Source organism: Myotis brandtii, unplaced genomic scaffold (assembly GCF_000412655.1).
Source record: "Myotis brandtii unplaced genomic scaffold, ASM41265v1 scaffold708, whole genome shotgun sequence".
Taxonomy (NCBI): Eukaryota; Metazoa; Chordata; class Mammalia; order Chiroptera; family Vespertilionidae; genus Myotis; species Myotis brandtii.
This window is the reverse complement of record NW_005370777.1, coordinates 1,693,464-1,712,835: the sequence shown is the minus strand read 5'-3', so window position 1 is coordinate 1,712,835 and position 19,372 is coordinate 1,693,464. Positions and strand designations below refer to the sequence as shown.

At 42.4% G+C, this 19,372-nt stretch overlaps 1 protein-coding gene across 1 annotated transcript in view; it reads right to left on the bottom strand.

Moving 5' to 3' along the window:
* ANKS1B (ankyrin repeat and sterile alpha motif domain containing 1B) overlaps window positions 1-19,372 on the bottom strand; it is an 822,202-nt gene that overhangs the window by 51,724 nt on the left and 751,106 nt on the right. Inside the window, exon 19 of the mRNA XM_005882370.2 lies at window positions 18,025-18,204. Coding sequence (XP_005882432.1) covers window positions 18,025-18,204 — 180 coding nt within the window. The remainder of the gene's footprint in view (window positions 1-18,024; window positions 18,205-19,372) is intronic.

Here is a 19,372-nt window from a genome sequence, read left to right as displayed (position 1 = left end):
CCAAGGTTTAATCATTGACTTCTAAGCCATTCTTTTGCTTAAAAACATTTTGGGTTGGCTAGGAAAAAAAAAAAGAGAGAGCATTTAGGTGTTAGCTTTAGATCAAGGGAAATGGCCAATCATGCTGGGAAAAGTCAGCCGCGGTTTACTTTTGCTGAAGAGAACGGAAATAGTTTCCCTCTTCACATCATTTCAGAGGATCAATAGTTTCAAGAAGGATGGGAGAAAACCTTTAACACACGTCAAACATCTTTATTTTCTTATCTTCAAATGACCACGAGCAAACAATGCAGTAAAATGACTTTCGTGATTTAGTCATTGCTCCTCCATTCGATAAACCTAGGCGATATTTTTCCCTCTGGAGTTCTCAAGGGCAAATCTCTGTGGTTAACAAGGACAGAAGTGTCAGCCCGCCGCCCGGCCCTGGGAGTGTGTGGTGGCAGAGGTGGCGGGAAGGAGGCTGGGGGTGGGGAAGCACAGTTCTGTAATTCAAGCAGAAACTTTGGGGAACAGCATTTGAATGAATCAGCTCCGTAATTCGCTCTCTCCACCATACCACTGCCAATCTAATAACTAGCAATTATTAGGAGGCAATGAGGTGTGCTTAGGACCAAACTGACCAACAGCCCCTCGCAGGAGTTAGAGTAGAAACCACCAAGTAGAGTGACTAGGCGCCTGGCTGACCTTTGCAGTTCTTTTCCTGAAAAGGAGTGAATTCCATCACTAAAAGACATCATGAAATGGAATCTCAGAGCAGCAGAGCTGCTGAATAACCTTATTATAAAGATCATAAAGATCAAAGCACTGATCTTTCTAGGACCCAGCACTGTGGACACCGTGAGAATTCACGAGTAGATGTGCAGAGATCAGGGCAGGAAGGAGATAAAAACGTACCTGCGATATGGTTCAGAAACCCAGTAAAGAACATCACCGGCCAAGGGCTCAAGGGAAAGAAAGCTTCTTCCGGCTAAATGCTTCCCCCATCCCAACCCTCCCAGAAATGCTCACCAGAAATTTAACATCTTTTTCTCCAGCTACTTCTGCACATACGTACATCTTTGCTTTCCATCCCTTCTGGCTTGCTGGGGACAGAGTGTTGGGTAACTGGCATTCTATTAAGCAAGAAAGAACCCTAGGGTCTAACCAAAAGGCACCTCTAACCACCTTCCACTTACACCAGCTCTGCTCTCCTCAGCTCCCTCTCTCAACTTCATGTCATTTTTTCCACAGGGCATCTTCCTCTTCCTACTGTTCAAAAATGAAATCCCTAGCAGTTTAAGTCTTGGGCCCATTATCCCCCCAGCCTGGTCTCCAATAGCCGCCATCTGATTTAAATATATTCACTCCTTGCCTCCGTGGGATTAGCATCCTAACAGGGACAGACTCCCTCCCAGAATTGCCATGACCCTTCTGCACTCTCACCCCCAGGTCTGAGCTAATCCTTTCCTGTAAATCACATTGCCCACCATGTTCACAGACGTGCTAGAAGGGGCCCAGGGACGCCTGTCACCTGCAGATGAAGACACTAACATTCCCAGAGGTAAAGTGGCCTGCTCAGGTCACATGGGAGTGTCATGCACGTCAGCCTGATGGGATAGGGAGCAAGGCCTGGGACCGACTTCACCGGAAGGCAGAGGGACCCTGGTTACACGGAACTTGTTTTGCTGATCCTGAAACAAATATAACAGGGTGTCCCCCAAAATGTATACACACTTTAATAGCTGATAGCTAAATTTCGAAAATGAACTGTAGTTTAATAAAGACTGCCTTTATAATTATTCAAAGTGTGTATATACATTTCTGGGGGACATCCTATATATACATGGGACCCGTTCATGGAACAGTCTCAACTCTCTCAATTCCTCTGGGGTTCAAACACCTGAATGTTTTATTGTTTTCTCCTCATTGCTCCCACATGGGCCATGCCCAGTCCCTCCTTCCAGATGGGCAACAGGCCAACTGACATTTCGGGAACAGTGCATGACTTCCTGGTTCCTTTGAGTCTTGAAGAATCCATTTTGAATAAAACTCCAATGTCCTATCTGATTCAAACGCTGCTCTCCCTCACCACAGGCCAGTCTTGGGGGTTTACCAAACCTGGGGGTCATGGTCAACCTTGGCTGCCCCCAGCCCCAAGCCCTGCCTCCTTCCTGTGCTCAGTTGGGGAGGAGGGTACAGAAGGGCTTGGGGCTTTCTTATCTGGCGGAGGCTGGGTGTCTCTGTAGTTGTCACTGGTTGTCAGGGGAACCCTAACTTGGCCTCTGATGCTTTCTTGAAGGCACAGTCCTGCGGGTTGTACTGTATCCACATGAGCTCTTGGAGGGCTCTTCAGGGGAGGGTGCAGTCTCCACTGCACAGTTCCAGACGTGCAAGCTCTGGCTCCAGCTTGGCTTCCTCCACTCAGCCCTCTGCGAACACATGCACACACCTTGGGTGGGATGCTGGGAGAGGGCGTAAGCCCAGCCTCCCTCTGCACACCTGGTTCCATCACGTGGACACAACGTTTTCATGCAGGGCAGGCTGCTCGGCGACCACTCCCCTCTCTGCCAGGACATTTCTCTCCAATTCTCTATTTTTCAGCTCAGGTTGGTGCTACATGATCTGCTTGCCAGAAGTCCAACTGTGGGAAGAGATGTGCTCCCCCTTCTTGTAGGCTCCCCAACTCTGGTAAGTATCCTCATGGGGCCCTCTCACCAGGCTTGGAGAGCATGGGGACACGTTCTCTCTCCTCTCCCAGGAAGGCAGGAAAGCCTCATCTCTTGCCACAGTGGCTCAGACCATTCTCTGCCCTTCCCAGCACTGACCTTCTGCTCCATGACTGGTAGCTGAGGGCAGGCTCCCCACCCCTTGGTAAGCCCCGAACAGGTTGCATCTTTCTCTTTAGAATGTGCAGTATTTACAGGAAAATTCCCACTTAGCATCCGGTTACCTGAATATATCTTCCAACAGTCCCTAAAAGTTACCAGAGTTAAGGAGGAAAAAGAGGGTCTCACACCATAGTTAAATATTTTTAAATTAATATAAAAATTTTTCTCAATGAAGAAAACCCCCCACCTCTAGTCATATACACTGAAGAGACAGAGTTCATATGTGGCTTACATATCTTTTAAAGTAACAATGACTATTTTCCACTTACAATCTATGTTTTAAACTTAGAAAAAGTAAAACCTTCCGCATTTCTAATAATTATGTGACTCAGTGCAAATGGTAAGATGTTACATTTTAAAAATAGTTTATAATAGAGGCAGTTAATTATATTTTAGTTATGAAGGTTGTTTTGTAAAAAGCTGATACATTTCAGATATCACAGGAATTCTGTTGGCAGGAAAGGCTTCATCAGGCTCACAGAGCAGTAACTTAAGGTGGACCAGCTGTGACTTTATCACATGAAATGGCTCTTCTAGCACTGAGTGCTGGAATAAATGGTTTAAATACAGAAGTTTCTGCTGTGGAATTTCATTATATTTATGAAGATAATATTTCAGGGTATACCATGTATTAAAGCACCGAGTTTTGGAGTTTTGAGAAAGAAAATATAAGTAATAAAATTTCACCCGAGGCTCCAATTCCTGGAATGGTAGTGATTTAAATCTGAGTTTTAATTAAGCCTTAGAATGTCTTCATCTGTAAAGATGAATAACAACAGTACTTGACCTACATATCTCACTAGTTTGTTGTGCAGCTCATGGCAAGCTTCATGAGAAAGATACCTTTTCCACAATTTCTAGGACCTAAATTCCTAGGACGTTTGCTTGGAACACAGAAGGCTCTCAAGCATGTGGACCGAAGAATGAAATCAGAGGATGTGTTCAAAGATGTTCTGGTTAGTGGTAAAGCACTACAGGAACATTCATTCATGTTATTCATTCTCATTTGTAGTTGGTCCAGGTGGTTGTTGGCACTTGTGCCTTTCAACTAGTCACTGCAGACACATTTCTGGTAAAATGCACCAGAAATCAACCCTGCAAACTTCTTGTTAGAAATGTTCTCATTTTTCCTGGTAAGAGCTGAAAAAGTGTGGCCAACTTGGTTGACGAGAGTAGGAACATTTGTAATTAGCATGCCTGCATGTTATAGGGCTACTTGGAAACAATTCTATAAACGGATATTAAACAGCCCTTTGCAATTTCATTTGCTTATTAATTTTCTCTCAATCCCTTTTCCAAATATATTGGAAAGGCGAATGTAGTTTATCTGAACCCGAATCATCATGATATCCAAATAAATGGGGGTTAAGTAAAAATAAAGTAGCCTTATAACTGAGATACAATTAATACTTTAATGTTTACTTCTTTGATGATGAAGTCAACAGAAATTTGCAGGTGCCTAATTTTATCTTTAGTTCAGACCTGCCTCCTGACTCTGGAAACATTTTCTTAAAATACAACATACATCTTGCTCTTGCTACCATCTGTCTCTCAGGTTATCATGAATTCAGTTCAGAAAATACAACATATTTGCCTTGAAATCTAAGAATAAAATGAAAGCATTTTACTTATCTCCAAGGTTTTCCTCCTAAAGGTGGCCTTCTTTTCTGCTCAACTGGTAGCAACCAGGTAGTTTATAAAAGCTATCTCTCCTTCATCATCCATTTTTCCCCCTTTACTGGAACATTCTCAAAAAGTGCTGTAACATCTTCCACTCCAAGTAAACAGACTTCTTCCCTTGACCCAACATCCTCCTTGAGATCCTGCTCAATTTCTGCTCTTCTTTAAGAAGCAAACTCCCCCAAAGGTATCCACACAGTCTCCACTTTCCCCTTTCCTATTGCACCCGAGCCCACTCTACTGAAACTGCTCTTCACAGCACCCGTCACTCTGCCAAATCCACCTGTTCATTTGCCCTGACCCATCTGACACTGTTCATCACTCCTTCCATTTCTCAGCCTCCTTTGCTGGTTCCCAGGATTTGATCGTCCTCTGAACCCATGGGTCCTGTTTTCCTCTCTGGCTATATGAGGTGATTTCGTCCAGTCCCAACTCTCAAACTTGTATCTCCAGCCCAGACCTCTCTCCTGAACTCCAGACTCAGATATCCAGTTGCCTTCTTGATCGCTCTACTTTGACGATGAATAGGCATCTTAACCTTAAATTAAATGCTAGGAGCCAAGCTCCTGATTATCTTACTCCGCTTTAAGCTTTCTTAGTAAATGCCAACCCCCTTCTTCCAGTTGTAAATATCCTTCTTCCAGTTGCAAATATCCTTCTACTCCCATTTTGCACTCAACCTAGCAGGAACTCCCATTGAATCTCCTAAAATCTTCTCACCCTCCTATTACCTACCTTTTCTTAATTGGATTATTCATTAGCCTCCAAACTGGTCTCTCTACTTTCATCCTTGCCCCCTTAGTCCTTATTCTCAACACAATAGCCAGAATGATCCATCCAGGTCATGCCACTTTGCTCCATTTAACTCAGAAGAAAACTCAGAATCCTAACAATGGTCTGCAAGGATCTCCATCCTTTGGCACCATCTCCGCCTTCCCTCTCCTCCCTCCTCCCTACTACTCTTCCCCTTGACCACTTGGTTCTGAACAGAGGCTTCTTGCTTCAAAGCCTCTGCATGTGTTTTCCCCTCTGCTGGAAATGTCCTTCCTTCACAGACTGCAGGACCAGCCCTCACTTCCTTCAATGCCCCTTTCTCAGAGAAGCCTTCCCTGAGCACCCAGCATTTTATATCCAAATCGAGTCTACGCTGACCTCACTGTATAGGGATTTCTCTTTCAAGCAGAAATTGAAAATCTGAAAAAACTTCAGAGCACAAGAACCTGTCTCCCTGGCACCTGGACATTCATTTAAAGGCTTGGGTTGCAAGGTGAGTAGGCATCCACCTGGCTTTTAGTGGATGACTGTGGGATGGAAATTGCTATGGACACCACCCTTTTTCTATTGTCAGGACTAGTAGTAAACTGGGATTCAGAGGCCGATGGTGGGTCTTGGAATGGAGCAAGCTAACGATACTTCCATCACCTCAACAACTCCAATTAGGCTCTGAAGACCTTCCGGGAGTCGGCCGATGCTGCATAGCTAGTTTAATAAAGAAACCTGTATGAATAGAGCCCGCTGGTCAGATTCTATCAGAGAGAAATTTTTTGCTTTGTTCTAGCCCTGAAAAAAAAATGGACTTTTCCTGTTTCTTCTCTTTTTTGGTCTTAATTCTTTCACAGTATGGGGTGTTCAGAAATTTACCAGAAAGAATCCAACAAGAAATAGGAAAGGCTCCGAGCAAAAGCCAAAAGAAAATAATAAAGTCGATTCCTTCTCTTGGATGACAGCGCTTCTATAAAAAAACAAACTTGAAGAGCGAACAAAATAGCTTCAAAGGCAAAAGAAAAAAGGGCACCCCAACCAAGGAGGCCTCCGCCCACAGCCAACAGCCAGAAGCCAGCAGCCAGCAGACTCCGTGGCTCCTGGAGCTGGGACTAAAACGAAATGAGCTCTGTCAGAGGACAGAGTCGAACAAATCCAGTTCAAACACCTCGGGTGCATCTTTGCTTCCGCAGGAACAGCCCCGTGGCCTCGGCCTCTTGTTCCAGGGGCACTACGTGAACCTGGTCAGGAAACCAGAAAACTGCAACCTCTTGTCTCTCCCCAGTTACCCGCAGGCCAGCATCTTACCATCTCTTTTGTTGCAGGTACAGGACTCATCCTCCTTCTCTCCTCTCAGGTGAGTTGTGCGATATGTACAAGGCCCTGAACCAACTGTATTATGTGATTCTTCTCAACTACACTGTGAACGACTCAAGTTCAGGGTTTCTTATCAGTGACTTTTTAATAATTAATTAACTAATTAAATATTTTTTATTGTGATAATAAAAAATTTTAAAAATCTTTCAAGTACAGCCGACGTTCAATATTACATTAGTTTCAGGTGTACGGCATAGTGTTAGACATTTATAAAGCTTACGAAGTGATTCCCCCAACAAGTCTAGTACCCACCCGGCACCATACCCCACTGACCCTTTTAATCAAAGGATTCAGATGAACTATTTTATTTGCAGGGAATGCCGGACTCAAGAAAATGCTGTTTCCTGTCATTTCTCCATCTTTTTGAAGAGTAGTCCTTGCAAATCTTTGTGATCGTGACCTTCCCCCATGTCTACAGGGAAATTCTTGGACAGATTGGTAATCACCTGTTGGATGTGAAAGCCAGGCCAACAGTCGTTTCTCCATGTATGACCCACTATTGCTGGTGTCGGCATTAATCAATCTAGCAAAAGTGGGAGGAAGTAATACTAGCAACCACCACGTTTGGTCCCATCATAAGTACACTGGCATCATATATATATTCTGCTATGACCTGTAGCCTGCCCAAGTTTACGGTTGCCCTCCCTCCCTTTCTTCCTTCCAACTCTGATTCTGGAACTGATAGCACATAAAATAAGCCCTTAGCTGCCAAAGAAGGAGAACTATAGGCTATGTGATTCCTGTTATTCATTTGTAGAGATAATATATAACCTGCATTCCTAATATGACAGTTGTGAACCTAAATTACAGAATTATTTATGAAAAAATAGAGCAGAGAAAGAAAAATGGAACACTAACTCCAGATTCTGCTGGGCAGCTCCCCAGGTTCTCTGGGTGTTTCAGGGAATGTGAGTCAATTGGGATCATGCTATTTATTGCAATATGGGCTATTTTACTTGTTCTGCCTCGAAGTTTGGATGCCATCACATACATTTTTCAGGACCACTAAAAAGCAGAAATATTAATAACTCACTCAGAAAAGCAGTGATCAGCTTTTTATCAAAACATGAATTGCTGCAAAGAAACTCGATTTTGTGAAGTAATGCTGTTCTTTGCCTGTAACATCCCTTTAAAATATACATTATGTTCCTTTCTTGCAAGCTGAGGCTGTCATTTTCTTTATTTAAACCCATTTATTAACTGTAGGCTCAACACCGCTTCCTGCCTCTGGTAAGAAGAGAAGTATTGGACAAAGCAATTCATTCAATGACTAGAGGTCCAATGCACGAAATTCATGCAAGGGGCTCGGCCCTTGCAGCCTAGGCTGGCCCTCACAGCCCTGGCTTCATCCGGAAGGTCGTTCGGCTGTTCAGTCTAATTAGCATATTAGCCCTTTATTATATAGGATGTTTATCAAGATCCCCTTATTTCCTCATTTTATCCTTGTGGAAAACATTTAAAAAAAGGTCTAGCTGAACTATTAACTTGAATGATGCCAACCTAAGAGGTCTCTGGTAGATGTTACAGTTTTCCCCCTCAGTTCTGTCCATTTAGCACTGAAATCGATAAATTGTAGGGTCACTCGAAAGATGTGCTTTTTTGAGGTAAGCTTTTAAAATGAGCACATTACATAGTCAGGAAGGATTACTGATACATAGAGTATTGGCCAAGTTTTAAAAAGCCATTGGTAGAAGGGTTATTAGGTAAACTTGAAAAAAAAATTTTAGCTGGAAAGTAATAATGTTAATGCAAAATCCTGCGTTAAGGTTAAACACACACACACACACACACCCCACTGTTGAGGGCTGAGAAGGGAGCTATGACTCATGGCCATTAACAAAGGCTGGAAAACTTCCAAACTGGGGAATCAGGATGCTGTGTAGCCCACATCCCACTTATCAGAATGATATTGGCAAGGAGCTAACTATGGTTAATATAGTGAGGGGAGGACAGCAAGTTGTCTTCAGTCTAGAGAACTGTTCTCAGCAAGAAGGAGCAGGTTTCTTCATTGTTTCAGAAGACAGCATTAACTACATAGGAATTCTAGGAAGGCTTATTTCAATTTAATATAGGATGAAAGTCCTACCAATTAGAACTTTTCCAATGGTGGAACTGCCTCACAAAGTGGGGGCACCTTTCCAGGGACAAGTTTAAGCAGAAGCTTGTGGCCGTCTGTTAAGGATGCATTAGAGAGGGTGATGCATCATGAGGCAGGACTAGAGGCATTTTCTGGCTCCTTCCCACACAACAATCCCGCTTTCCTTTAACAGAAGAATCTTCTGGGTATTAATGCACAAACACCCGTGTGATGCTGCTTTCAAATCTCATTAACATAGAGACCCACACAGAAAGGGGGTCACCTCATTTCACAGCTGTTGACATGAAGCAATTGTTTGCTGTCCCTGATTTGGAAAGGATGAAAAATGGGATGTCCAGAGTGAAGGATTGTCTTCAAATACAATGTTTATCCAATGCTCCCCTAGAGGTTTAATTCTCTACTAACCTCACATTTACATCAGGGATTAGATCTTATTAACAGAATTTGTTGAAGGACTCAAAACATGGCACTGGAGCCCTCTGGGGTTCTAGAGTTTCTAGAGGGTGTCATGGACCAGTTTGTAGAGACAACACGGGTGTTCATCACATAGTGGTTAAGGCCTGGGTGTGAATCCTGGCTCTGCTCATGACCTGTGTGGCCTGGAATGAGCAACATAAACTCTGTGTCCCAGTTTCCTCATTATAAAGTTGTATTAATCAGTGCGGGCTCTGACAATGATGACAATGAACTACCAGATCAAGCTAGGTAGGTGACACACTGCAGTTCTAGGTAGTTTATTTCTCTAAAAAAATTTGAGACCATCCCAATTTATGTCCAGTCTGCTGTCCTAGAAACATGTGCTGTTTTTTGTGTGTGCCTATAACCTTGTGTAAAGTAATCTGATCAACAAGTATTTATGGAGTGCTTATTATAGGGAATTAACAAGTGACCCAGGAAGGGTCAGTCGGGCCTTGCCCTTACAAAGCCAACATTTTAAGAGAAATAAAATAAAATATTTTAACATAAAGTATGATATATTTTGATATATGCTAATGCATAGAGTATTTAAAAGTATTTACTAGTAAGTATGGGATATCATCCCTAAATGTTTTCCAAAGAGCCCCAATGCTAATTAGGTTACAACACGATAAGAACCTGTACCGTGTTTGCATTCCTAAAAACGACTGTTTCCGTATCAGTGCACAAGTATTAGTCTGGGCTTACAAGCTGAAAACAGAAAATGGTTTTGTAGAACACAGCAAAATAGTATGAGCTTTACTTTAAAAGACATTTATTCCCAGTTGCAGTTGAAAAAGCATAATGTAGAAAACTAGAAGTTATCTCAAATAATAATAATATCTAAAACAACCCAAACTTAAAGCTTTGTAGTTTGTAAAATACCTTGACAAATATTACTTTACTTGTGTCTCAAAACCATGCTGTACGGTGGGCATTAATCTCCCTGTAGGAAGAGAAAACAAAGGCTCTGAGTAGCTAAGAGAGCCTGTTCCAGGTTACAGAGGTAACAGACACCAGAGATGGAATTTTTAACCCTGATCTCATTACTTCAAATCGGGTATTTTTTAAAAAAACTCATCAAATTAAGTATGAAAAAATGAATAGCTGCAACAATATACGAGTTTTCCATCAGACATTCTCATTCAAAAGTCAACGTGGGTTTATTCAGGCACCCACCATTGCTATCCCAGCCTGCCTGGAAACCATACCTACTTCTGGCCACAGCCCTTTGACTGTCCGTGGGAGGAGCTCCCTTCCCACCCCTCTCAGTCCATGTGGTTCAGGTGGAGCTAAAACCACCTCCAGGCATGTGACCGAGGCCTGGTTAATCACCCTCCTCCTGTCTTTGTGATTAGCTCAGGGCAGATAAGCGATCCAAACCAGGCTGATCTGAACCAATGGGACTCAGTCCTGGAACGTTTGGGGGAACTATTAGAAAGATAAGCCCGCTCTCTTATAGGTTCAAGTTTAGCAGGACTTGAACTCGACACTCCTTTCATGTAGAGAAAGCCTGTTTGGGTAAGGAGCTAGCCCACAAGAGAGCAGAGTCCGAGGGCAAGACATACCGGGATCAGGACTGTGTGGACTCCGCAGTGAAGTGACTCAAATACATGCCCTTTTATGCTTTAACATCTTGAGTGGGATTCTTGTTACTTGCACGCATCCAGAAGAGTCTGTACTAATATGTTACCTTAGTCATATATAAACGCAATTAACTCAGACAGCACTGCATAATTGGCCCTGTTTCCTCTAGACATGAAAAAAATCCTCGCTTTTTTTTTTTTAACACTGAGAAAAGAAAAGGAAGAGGGAGAAGGAGATTAAGAGAATTTTCCTACCCTTGAAAATTTAGCAAGGTCAGATTATACCAGCCAAAGCTCTGCCCTGTGAACCCAAAAACTGGACTGAATATAATGAGAAACATTCCGAAAAGTTAACAAGTGGGAAAATAGCCTGGTGTGCCTCTTTGTGAAGAAGCCTAAGGCACCATGAAATATCACAAGGTCAATGCCACTGAAACGTTTTTTTTTAAAATAGACTGTCAGATTTCTTATTTATTCCGGTGAAAATAGGATCTTTTCTACTGATTAAAGAAAAAAAAATCCATGGTCTGGTTTTAATTGGAAACATTCACCTTGGCTAAATCCCAGCGCATAGAGGGAAGGGGAGACATCAGAGCTTCCCTAGCGAAAGGACCAGTGGTGTTACGGTCTGCCCAGCATCAGTCAGAGTAAGCCGCTGGCCACCTCATTTGCCTCACTGATGGGCTTGAGAGAGAATAAAAGAACCAAGATTTCTAAGATCAGTATCAAAACCTAAAAAAGCTCCTACTTCTTCCCATTATTTTTTTTAAGACCAATGAACATGATAGTAACATGCCAATGTGGCCTGAAGGACACTCATCATATTGGAATTTCCAACCCCCCAGGTTGTCACAGGGAGAGCAACGTCTATGTTGAGAAAAGGCAATTAACTGTCCCCATGAATAAACAAGGTGTACAACCATCAGGTTTGTTTCAAGTATGAGAGCAAAGTTTTCCACTTTTGCCCGGGGAGATGCCTTTGGGAGTAGATGGCTGGTGGTCTAGTTCCTGGCCCGGAACCGGGCACAGATATCATCAGCATCCCAAGGTACGTCTGAAGCTGGTGTGTCAGCTTGTCAATGTGACAGGATGTCAAATGGGGAGTTCCTGACCGAAGAGCTTACTGAGCTTATTCTTTTAACCTTCTTTTTTTGGGGGTTATATATTATGTGTCTGTGCTTAGCATCACAAGTGGGTCTTTACACCTGCATGGAAGAAAATGTTAAAGTCACGGACAGACTAAGCCTTTCTGAGTAGTGGATAGGTGATGAAAATCTGAATTAAAAAATACCCACTAATTATGGGCATTAAAAATAATTTGATATAACACAGGAATAAGAAACCTTGTGTAGTTTGTGGGGGGACAACCACTTAAAATGCTCTTGCTCTTAACACAGTTGGGCTATTTTCTGCAGGCTGAGCCTGTAAATCCCTATAATGTCAGACAGTGGGAAGAAGTCCTAGGAGCAATAGGCTTTCCCTCCCAGGGAAAGTATCAAAGGATAAATTATGATCTTCCTTCTTTTCCAGAGATGGCCAAGCATTTGCCTTGTGGCTTTCTGAGCTACCCAGGCTTCTCCAGCTAACAATTCTGTGTACTGTGTATTTCAAACAAGTTCTAAATTTCTTTCTAAGTGGTTTATCTCACCCTGTTACAGTGATATCACGCTAATACTATGGGGTGTCCTTTGCCGCAGACTTTGATAACCTGTATTTGCAGGGACTATTCCCTCTCTCCTCTCCTTTCTCTGGCTCTGATGATCATTCTGCACAGATCCCGTCTCCATCATGGCAGATGCTCCTTGGCATCCTTCGTATTCATACAATTAAAATAATAAAGAGGAAAATTCCAATTCCATTTTCAATATACATTCAAAGCCCGGATAACACCAGAACAAAAGTGATTGTGTTTACAGAATGGATAGCCGTCTGATAGCTTTGTCATTAACTGGCCCTACGATGGATCAGGACCTTTGAATTAGGGGCTGACAGTCATATATGCTAGTCATATCATCCAAACATGTAGTGACTTATGGTTTGAGATATACTTTCACATGAATCATCGTATCTGACACACTCAAACCTGAGAGGCAGGCATTACTTACATTTTAAAGACAAGGAAACGGAAGTCTAGAGAAACCACATGACTTGGTACAGGTCACAGAGCCAGAGAGAAACCAAATCAGAACACCAACTGAGGAAGCCACTAAAGATACAGCATCCATTATTTGGAGAGTCCCACAAGAACTTCTCTGTAAATGCAGCAACCCCAGACCTACGTGCGAAGCTCTTCACAAACACGGGAGAAGGGCAGAGTTCTACCAGGAGGTACAGGATGGGTTGCCACTGAAAAGATCAACAAATAACCACTGTAGTTCTGCATTTAAAGGGTTTCGTGGTGATTAACCATGAGCTGATTCAGTAAATTTCCACTACTAGTGATTTTATGCTCAATCTGCTCACTGTGCATACATAAGTGTGATCTATTAGAGCATGTGGGAAATTAGTGTTTGTTGAACTGTTATTAAACATTTTATATCATTGTAAACAGAGGCAGCCCACAGGGCATCAGGACCATGGAGGCAGCAGGGTATGACCCGGCAGAGCAGAGCTGGAGTGCTGGCTCTGCTGTGTACCGGTGGTGAGGCCAAGCACTCACCCACCTGGGCTTACTCCACTACAGAGCGAGCTGCTGTGAGGATTAACTAAAATACCGCACATGGAACCCCAGGCACAGACCTGGTCAGGGCAGGACTTCTATATGGCTGTTTCCATTTCTCTTCCTTTAACAAAAGAATGAATATTTGGCCCAGCCGGCGGTGTGGCTCAGTGGTTGAGTGTCGACCTAAAACCAGGTCACAGTTCGATCTCGGTTGGGGCATATGACTGGGTTGCAGGCTTGATCCCCAGTGTGGGGCATGCAGGAGGCAGCCGATCAATGATTCTCATCATTGATGTTTTTTCTCTCTCTCTCCCTCTCTCTTCTTCCTGAAACAATAAAAATATATTTTAAAAAAAGAATGAATATTTGTAGAACTAATATAATATGTAAAAATGCTTTCAAATAAAGGAGGAATTGATCTAGTCATACTTATTAAGTTGTACTGTTTGGATGAGAAAATACTAGACTTTGAACTGAATCAACTTTCTATGATTTAGAAGCAATTTAGACAAAGCCTTTATAGGAGCCTCACATACTGCTCCTAGCAAATTCTAATTTGGTTTCTTATGGGCTCTGCTACCTGGACCACGTCAGGGAGTTTCTCAGTCTCCTTGCCTTTAAAATGTGGCTCATGTCTGCTTTCAGGGTTGTGCTCATCAGATAGGGCCACTGCCCCAGGCAATATTAATATTTTCATTTCGATGGGAGTGTTCAAAGCACAAAGACCTTTACATTATGAATTTTCCTCATGAATATTAAGCCAAAGGTTGCGCGAAAAATATGCATTTCTCTTCCTTTTAGAAGTCTTTTTTTATTTTGTGAAAATAGAGGTATTATTTCATTTTTCCATAAATATTTTCTGTAAAGGGAGGCCTTCTATAAATGGTTTTAAGTTTTGCACCAGGGAACTGTTTTTCCTTTTTTTTTCCATAAGTTTGAAAATGTGGTCTCTAAACTTTATTAATTCCATTACTCTTCTTTAGTATTCATTTACCCCCCTATTAGTATCCACTTTAAGAGTGCTTTGACTTCTCCTAAATATCATTCAAGAATATTCCTAAAGATTGAGATTAGGCTGTAAGAACTGGAAGTATTTTTCCTCCTTCTGATATTTTCCCCATATTTTCATTTACTATCTCATCCCCACAGTACTCGACTTAAAAGCTGATCTGCCATGTGCTACACGCACATCAATGGTTGTGCGGTACATACCTTGTTTGTGCTAAAATGAGATAACAGATGTGAAAGTATTTTAAAAGTTTAAAAGCATTAGGTATTATGATATAACTGTGAATGCAACGTTTATTTTATTAGGTGTATGGAAATAGGGGAACATTTCAGAACTTCTGAGCTAAAGTGTCCAATTTAGAATTACAGGCTTGAAAAGCTATGTTTTTAGCACAATAGGAAACCCACTGTTTAGATGTGTTTACATCATTACTCTCAGTGGTTTAAAAAATGCTATTAGTACTAAACTCAATTTTGCTTCTCACATATTCATCTAAGATAATTTGAGGCAGAATACTGATTTTATCAGAATAAAAGCAAACAACAGCCACAACATTTGCAAAGCCCTTGTATTCCCAAACAGCTATTTTTCATATTGGTTTAAATGCAAAACAAGTAATTAAACACCACTCCAGTGTTACCTTTTAAAAAGTATTTGCCAACAAATGAACTTAATAGGTGGAATGGACATCACTCTCAGCATTGTGTTTCCAAGTGAAGCAAAGCATTTCCAAACATCTGGTCAGCAGACCTTAAGAAGGCAAAACTCCCATGAATGACTGCAGCCACCGAGAGCACAAGGCTTATCGCCTACGGCTGGAACTCCAGATCACTCCAGATCACTCCGGTGGGGGCTCAGATAAACCTGAGGCACTGCCAGCATGTCAAACTCAGGGCCGGTGCGTGTGACATGCTTGCAGTAGAGTGTTTCCTGAAAACATGGATCTGTCTTGGTGATTCTCTTTAACTGTGTTTCCCTGTCCTTTAGCAACAGGAAAGAAACCCTGAAGATGGACTCCAGCGACTTAGGAACAGACTGGCTAGGCATGTAGTGACCAAACTACAGTAAGCCTCTGGAGAGAAACCGCTGGGGGAAGACCCGCTGGGACTGGGCTCCTGGTGGAAAGGCGGTGTGACTGCTGCTTGCTTACTGGGATTTTAATGGCTAATGCAAGTCTTTGGGAAGACTCGACTTTACTGGCTAAGCACATAACTTTGAGAAAAAAATGTAGTCTAGAGAGAGTATAATATGTTTTTAAAAAGCAAGTGAATTTTTGAAATTATGATAGCAAATGACCCAAAAAAGAAAAGAACATCAACCTCAGTTGTTGAATGGTGGAAAAGCTACATACATAAAACTGTTCGACAACAAAATTATCAAGTATTTCATATCTTGTTAGGTTCGGCTCTACTTTAAACAGGTACATACGTGTTCATTTCTTCATGATTTTTTGGCATTTACAGATGAGGAAACACTCTTAAAGCAAACAAATCAATGGCTGCAATTAACACAACCTGAAGAGCTGCAATCCCAGAATGCTTTTTCTTATAGGTCAGATTCCTGTAGCATCACCTCCTATTTTCTCAGCAGCAAAAGTGCTGTATCGAATAGCAGGATTTTAGGAAGTTTTTAACAAGCTTCTGGTTGCTGATGGAGGCCTGTGTCTACAACTAGTCATTTGAGCATTGTGAGCAGCACACGTGAGGTGAATGAGCACATGCACACAGGCCCTCCATGGCTCACCACATCCCACCGCCTGCTTGTCTACCTCTTCTTGCTGCTTTTGGCCCTCTCTCACCCGGCCAGATACAAGTTCATTGAATCTTCTCAAGGGCAAGACAATTCCTGAAAATGATGCATTCAGACTGGAGTGACAAGAAAACAATGTAGGTTATTCAAAAGGTACTACTGGCCCAGTTTGTGACTCTCATAAAGAAAGTAAGAGAGAAATTTTGCTAGAGTACCCTGGAGAGTTCATATATAGGAGGAAGAGTAATTAATTTCCTCTTTGGAAAAGCTGTACCATGTGGAGAAATTTCATAAATTATGTGAGCAGCTGAGATGGGTAATTCTGTTCCTGAAGTCGACACAGTCAATAAGAGCTAATGTTCATCAACGCACGATCCTCCCTTACCCAGCAGAGAGAAGGGTTCGGAAAACACCCCGTTTGCATTAATACGTAAAGACTACATGGTTCAAGGTCAAAATGTACCATGTCTCTGAAATCCTGTCTTTAGAGAGATTTAACCACCTATGTGATCCACAAATTCTAACAAGTAGCAGGAAATACATGAACACCTTTTGGAAAAAAGCTCTCAGACTCGTTATTTAAAAGAACATCAGTGAAAACAGTAATAAGGATTAAAAGGCAACACGTAACAAGAGAGAAAGGGAAAATTATTCTTTTCTTGTCTCTCCTACATTTTCCATCTCCCTTCAATAAAGGATTCTCCACAATCCCAACATTGCCATTCCTTGCACAAAGAACTCTGAGGACAATTCAGAACTGAGAGAGCTAAAAGGAGATGCAATATATCAGGCCCTTTCTTCCTGGGGCATTAGCAGGCAGAATAGCCATAGTTTCCAGAACATTCTCTTCACATTTTTCTTTTGTGAGTAGCAGCATAGAATGTTTGCCAAAGGCTTTTAAAAACAGAATCTCACAAACAGTTGAGAGAAATATTTAACAACCAAGGCGAAGCAATTACAGTCATATTTTCACCTCGAAATTTTCATCTTAGGTGTGAGAGGCAGAGAGAAGCCTTTCAACACATCATTCTGAACCTAGAATGAGGATGAAAAGGGTTGAATCTGCCAATTGTTGTCAACAAATCCATGTCTCTGAATCTCAGGGCTACACGCCAGGGCTAGCTGTCCACATGAATGTGCGCTTAAGAACAGCGCCACTGTTTGGCTACGGCTGACTCGCGTCTCAGAGCGGCCATCTGAGGACAGGTCAGACATAGACGTCCACACCAAAACAGGGAAAGGTCTGAATGTGACAGATCTCTTTTTTTCAGTTGTTAGTGTCGGGCAGCAGCGTCATTTTCAGCTACTCAAGTTCACAACGTGAGATGACGCAACTAGTCCCAATAGTACACGTCTATGCAGATGTGTCTACTTGGGAGGGAATTAACAACATTATTGGAGTTAACACTTTCCCCTGATTTCTGCTCTGCATTCCAGCCCATTTACATTTTCTAATCTAGACTTTTATTATTCATTTTCATTATGATTTCATTCTTGCCCAGTAATTATTCCCTTTAGGGCAAAGACTTATGAGAGTGGACATAATTTCTTTAGTAAGAATGAAAACCAAGCGTTTGTGTATACCTTCCATTCCCAGAAAGGTCTGTTTCAATCTAGGTCAAGTGAGCAGGGAATGAAAGCCATGTCATAAAATGGTCAAATTCCCATTGGTGTGGACAATAGGCATCGTTTGTTAGCTATCGCTCAATGTTAGAATACATTTCGCGATATGAGTGAAAGGAAAAAGAACGTTAGCGAGGCATTTAATAACACCTTACCTGGGCCATCTGCCTCTCCAGTTTTGATCGGGGAATATCATCAAAGTAGTTTTCATTTCTTCTCCTCCTTGCATCGCCCTGCATGATAATGTGAGGAACGTCTAGGGAGCCACCAGTGGTGTAAGTGCTTTGGCTAAGTGATGGAGACAACTGAGGAGGAGTGTGATTACCACTGGGTTCCTGAATGGAAATACATCATGAAGTAAATACCACATTTTGGCGGCTAACCTTTGGTTGCAAAATTGTGAAATACCGACAAGACACACTGTGGGGGTGGGGACTCATTTTTGAATCAACTACCAAGGTGTGGATGGCATCCCACTGTCTTGTGAATGGCATGATCTAGTCAATACTTTTCCCCCCTAAGTATTTCAGGCCGAAGGGTTAGAGTACAAAGAATCAGGCTGTTTTCTTCAACCAGCACAGTGGGTGATCTCAGGGGAGAGGACGCAGATGTCCGGCAACCCTGACACGACCGCGTGTGTGTACGAGGGCAGGAGCTGCGTCCTCCTGTGGACAGAGTCCTCACCACGGGAGATGCCATGACGAGGAAGCTAAATGGGAACCACCGGGGCTTGATCCTCCATCAAACGGTGGTCTGGCAGTCAGGTGGGAAAGAGGACACAGTACGGAAACAGAGCATGTCACACGTGCAGATGGCAGGGCAGTGCATAGAATGACTTTCAAAGGCAAAGGTGACTTAAGCTGGGGGAAAGTGGTCGGAAGTAAGATAAGAGGAGGCAGTCAGCTGGGCTCTAGTGTTTGCAAGTAAGAGGAGGGTTGGAGGGTGCTGATTCCCTGGCCCCCCAAAGGTTCTGGACCTCCTTTGACAAATTAAGGTTCTGCACTTTTTCTTGGGAATCTCTACTGTTCTCCTAAATCGCTTTCAGGGGGTGAGAGGGATGGGTTCAGAAGGGGGAGGAAAGAGAGCTGAGTAAGCAGCAGGGAAAGCCTCTTCTAAACAGTCATTCCAGGAGGGCTATCCTGACAGTGCCTACATCTTTCTCCCCTTCTGTGTAGCAAAATAGGGTAAGACAATAATCCCTCTCTAGCCTCATTTTTCTCCCAATTTATTTGAAGCTCCTCTTATTGAGGGAGAAAAATAGGTCCTAATTCTATGTTCACTGCTCCCAAAGCCCTCAACTAGCCTCTGAATGTCCCAGCGTCTCCCAATTGCCCCAATAATCACTTTTCTTAAGGGCTCTGTCCTGGAGCCAATTCTCTTTCATTTCCAGAAATCTTTGTGCACTTTCTTTAAAACGGAATCAGACTCAAATCTTTTTTAAAAAATATAAAATCCAACAACTTTTATTGTATTACCAACAACTTTTATTTTAAAGTATTACCT